General features: G+C 37.1%; 1 protein-coding gene across 1 annotated transcript in view; it reads left to right on the forward strand.

Annotated features, from left to right (window-relative positions):
- The window catches only part of necab1 (N-terminal EF-hand calcium binding protein 1), a 37,995-nt gene that overhangs the window by 31,611 nt on the left and 1,103 nt on the right, over nt 1-5,281 (forward strand). The window contains exons 9-11 of the mRNA XM_035681396.1: nt 169-216; nt 3,401-3,513; nt 4,862-4,939. Of these exons, the coding sequence (XP_035537289.1) occupies nt 169-216; nt 3,401-3,513; nt 4,862-4,939 (239 nt within the window). The remainder of the gene's footprint in view (nt 1-168; nt 217-3,400; nt 3,514-4,861; nt 4,940-5,281) is intronic.

Genomic DNA, 5,281 nt, shown 5'->3' on the forward strand with positions numbered 1-5,281 from the left:
AGCTATAATCAATATTTTTTTTTATCGGATTTCTGCTGCCTCCAACTGGCCAGATGTTGCAGATTTAATACATTAAGATAACGATTGTTTAAATTCAGTAAATGTGCTGTTAAATTAACAGACTGTGTCATTATCAGAGCTTCATACCGTTGTGTATTTGTTCTGCAGGAGATTCGTATGGAGCCCGTTGAAGAGGAGGTCTTGGAGAGCAAATCGGTCAGCATGTTTTAATCGACTTTTTCTACTGTTTTGCTGCTGTGACCGCTCTGTGTCTCTCTGTGTCACACTGTTCTCACGTGGTGGAGTATTATTGAAAGGGAGGCCACACTGATAATAACCACTCAGCGGTTGTCATAGTAACAGCAGGGCTGAAACCTGACAGAAGCGTGTTGCCCTCTTCCTTTGTCTGTCCTTATCTTTAATCTTTATTCAGTTTTTTAAGACAGGACTCACAGTTCAGAGCATTTGTGGAGGTTTATTCAGAGTGACCCTTACAGAAAGCCATTATGAAATAGCTTCACATCACTTTATCCCGATGTGTTATTGCCAATATAATCACATATTTGCAGTATAAATACTATAATAACATGTAATTTGTTTTCTGTGTGTAAACCTACTGACAAATGTCCTCTAGGCTTGTGTGCAGTTTGCTTGTGTGAGTGTGTTTTTAACTATGCATACACAGTGTAATGGTGTTTATGTGCATATGTTTAACCTCAGGGGCCACAAACCAAAGCAAAGGGACGGTGTTATTTCCGCCCAGGCTTCGTAACACTCATTTCATGGCTGAGAAACTCTCTGTAGCTGACAAATGACTCAGTGACAATCACAGCAGACCAACACAAACAGTCACAGAAGGATTTCTCTTCAGTATGAGTGGCTTCCATCACAGACACATGAGGAGGAAGAGCGAGGTTTTATTTTTGTATAGATTATAAATTGTTATGTAATTGTTTCCAAATTAAGGAATCCAAAAGCAATTATTAACATTATTATTTTGGAATTGACAATTTCACATATTTTCAAGTGTTTCTTGGAAATTTCACGGGTGATAAATTAACATGATGTAGTTGACAGCGGTGGGTTTGTGTAATTAATTTGATTTGTAACATTTAATACTACCATATCATGAAAAGAGGCATGCAAACTATAGCTACTTTGCTTTATTTGGCTCCTGGATATTTAAACAAAGTCTGAATTATTTATTTGGGGGGAAAAAAACAATACAAATTTAATTATAACTATACCGACTAAATTTGCTGTCTCGTAGAACATATGTCATGTGAAAAAGGACATCTGCTAATCAGAAACAACCTTATAAAACCCCTTTTTTATTGAAAGGGAAATAATTGAAAACATAAGGGCCTGCGTTTCCACCACACACCTGCGTCCCATCCCCCAATGAATGATGTTCAAAAAACTGTCCGATTGCTGAACCTGGCATGTGATGAATCATATCGTGATGATTATATCATTTTACAGCAGCTGCATCTTCTTGTACAAAAGCAGGAAAAGTGAAAACTGATTTTACATCTGAAATATGAAAGCTGCAACTAATAGTTATTTTAATTGTTGATTAATCTGCCTATTTTTCTGGCTATTCTATTAATTGTTTTGTCCGTAAAATGTGAGAAAATAGTGAAAAAAATGTCCAGATTTGTCCAGATGAGAAAGTTTTTCCAGCCAGGAGTCCAAAAACCAAAGAGAGTTCACAGTGAAAAAGCAAACAGAGAAGATCTGCACATTGGAGAAGCTGCAACCAGAGAGTTGTTCATATGAAATTGTTAATCTCACACGCTTAATCAGTATGTACCAGAAGTTTCATAGCACAGCCGTAATGAAACCATGCATATGAATATTACATATCACTGTCATATCTCATCACCAGCTCGCCGCGGACGTGTCAGTTTGTGTGTGAATTAATCAATATGTAATTGGTATATGTCAGTGGGGATAAACGTGGTGCAGAGAGAAAACCAGTCGTGACCCGCAACACAACACTGACGTCCGATGCTGTGATGGCGTTTGTGAGTGTGTTTACATGCATGAGTGTCTCCTAGTGTGTGTGAGTGTGTTTCTCCCAAATTAGAGAGAGAGCCCTGAGGCAGTTTATCAGTCACACACACATCATTAACACACACACACACACACACACACACACACACACACAGCGTACCTCAGGCCAATGGGCAGAGCATTCACTTCCTGTTCCCATCAGCCTCTCTTCCTCTGTCAACAATTCCTCACCAGCCGCAGGAAATGATTAGCTGGCTTTCTGTTGTCGTGATTATGTCAGTTTGTCCTGTTTTTTTTTTTCACACCTTCATACCACAACACAGAGTCGCTTTAGTGTTTAAGAAAAGAGAACAAAACGCATTCTTATGTGAATCTTCTTGGTCATGTGGTCGGATCACACTGGAGCACATAGGTTGGCTAATCTGTAACAAAGCTGATTCAATTTAAATAACTTTATTGATCCTATTGGGGGCCAATTAGTTCAGACAAGCTTCACATACGTAAAACACATAAAAATATACAAGAGTGCAAAGTATGGAAGAGTTCTGATACCAGGATATTGAATTATAGGCAGTGGTGGAATGTAACTAAATACATTTACTCTGTAGTATTGCTGAATTAATTAGACAATTAATGGATTCAACAGTAAATTCATTGGCAACTGTTCTGATAATTGTTTCAGTCTTTTTTTCATGCAAAAACATTTCATGGTTGCAGCTTCACAAATAAGATAAGATAAGATATGCCTTTATTAGTCCCACAGAGGGGAAATTTCAAATGTTAAGATTAGCTCTTTTAATTATTTTTTTAATTATTTTCTGGTTTGAACAGTTGCTTTGATCAAACAAGCGTTGTGAAGATGTCACTTGAGACTGTTTGTTACAAACCAAACAATCAACTGATTAATGGAGAAAATAATAATCAGCAGATTACTCCATAATGAAAACAATCATGAGTTACAGTCCTAAACAAAACTAGCTCCACCAACTCCAACAGTAAACTCCTGCTTTTATATGAATGCATGTGTAATAATAAATTCTATACTATATAATAACAGTCTTTTATACTTTTAATACTTTAAGCACATTTTTCTGATTATATTTTCAAACTTTTACTTTAATAACTTTTACTTTACTATCATTTGTACTGCGTAGTATTACCGTATTAGTATTTTTACTTAGATTATTATAGTTATAAATAATCATATTATAAAGCCCAGTGTTCACCTCACAGTTCTGCATTCATCACCAGCTTTCTGGCGACACACTGAGCTAATGTGAAACCCTGCCAGAAGAGTGTCCCCCACCTCTGCCAGACTCTCCCCGCCAGAGGCAAATCCTGACCTTCTGACTTTGCGTGACTTTACATGTTTTTGTCTTCACAGCACATCCTGATAGTCCAGAGGCAGCTCTCGGTGCTGGAGGAGGAGCTGGAGGAGTTTCGTTTGGCTCTCAGACAGTACATGGAGTGTGCCTGTGCCCAGACTGGATGTCTACAGTCAGTTTATATTCTCTTTGTTCTCATGATAAGATATTTTTATTCTTCCTAGTTAATGTTTAACATTTCTGCAAAGGCATTTATGAAGAAGGGCAGGGGAATAAAAAGAGACATCCAAAGGAAAAAGTAAAGACTAGAGCAGGAGATGTAACATTTAACATTTAGTTAGTTTATTATCTGTTGTTTAGATGCTGTGTATAGATTGTAAAGACTTCTGAGGTTGAATTTGGGATTTTAGGATACATATTAACACATACATATTAATGTTTCATTCCAAAACTAAAATATTTAGTTTTACATGTAGTAATACATTTGCTTTCTAGGTATTATCCTGATGCTTTTTCAGCACATTATATGTCTTGACATTAACATGAAACACAATACATCTATTTCTTTGGGCCTTCAACACAATGGACACTTTGGTTCTCTGTGAGTGAATGTGTACATGTTAAACATATTGTATTCTGTAACTTTATCCAAACAAGAGAGAGATCTTGTTCATATACATATATAAAGGTCCATTCACCTTGGTATCAAAAACAATAACTTTTTTATAGTTGATAATAAAATAAGGAGAGATGTTTTGTGACATACACAGACTCCAAGAATTAACTTATTCAATAGCTTGCATGCTCTGCCCATACAGTCATTTTGGATGTTTAATCAAATTCAAGTTGTCAAATGTGAGAAGGAAAGTCCCTTAACTACTAAGATGTCTTTAACATAATTTCACTTAGAGAAACAACACGTTTGTGCTTACTGCATCTGTCACATTAATCATCACCTGTGTAGCTTAGAGTTTTGAGCCGTGCTCTTCTTTTTATTATGAATGACACCAAGAATCTAGAGTGCAAGGTCTCTAAATGTTTCATTTATATCATAAATTCTCTGAGAAATCTTGATGAGACTATGAGCAAAGTCGAAGTGATCATGAAACTTTAAAACAGTGTTCATCTGTGAAATGGCTCTGAAGACGAGCTCTGGCTTTAGTGTAGCATCAGACACATCAGGTCAGTAGATGAAGGAACTTTCTTTTTCTCCGGCCAAAAACTTTCAGATATCTGCTGTTTCACCCTTTGACACTTAAACTTCAGCCTAAACTGTCAGATTGGTGTCCGACTAAATCCAGCAGCCTAAAGGACAGCGTAACATTTACATGCTTTGTCATGACCATTTTCTCTAACTGCTCAGTCATGTTCAAGTTCAAATGAGACTAAAACCTCTGACAAACACTATATAATCATAAATTCAGGACACAATTCAGACAGAGGCAGTGCCGGGGGACATGATGTAACACACTAATTAGCGATTGCATGACTTGTGCTCTCTCTTGTTTTGCATTTGGCAGCATCGCAGTTCAGCGGCTGGCAAATGAATCACGCTTCATTCTCTATGAATTCTGGGAGCACAACAACGTGTGGAAGAAGTAAGTATTCTCCTGCACCATATGCATCATGACTAATGCAGCGTGGCCGGTTCAAATAAACCTCAAATTATTTTCTTTGCTCAGCTTGAGCTCGCTGAGAGATGATTTGCTTCATGCTGCGTTTGGTGACAATGTACTTTGTGAAGCTTTAATGAAACTAATGAGAAAAACACTGACGGTAACCCTTAGTGGGAGCCGATATACAGAGGAAATAGTGGTTATGAAACTTAAACTATGGGATACTGTCGCTAAGATTGATCAGGTTTATTGTTAGTATTGATGACCTAACATGTTATATTATGTATCCAAGCTCTAGTTAGTGTAGTCTACCTATGTCTAGTT

The sequence above is a fragment of the Morone saxatilis genome, unplaced genomic scaffold (genome assembly GCF_004916995.1).
Source record: "Morone saxatilis isolate NCDOM2014 unplaced genomic scaffold, NCSU_SB_2.0 Contig9, whole genome shotgun sequence".
In the NCBI taxonomy this organism is placed as follows: Eukaryota; Metazoa; Chordata; class Actinopteri; family Moronidae; genus Morone; species Morone saxatilis.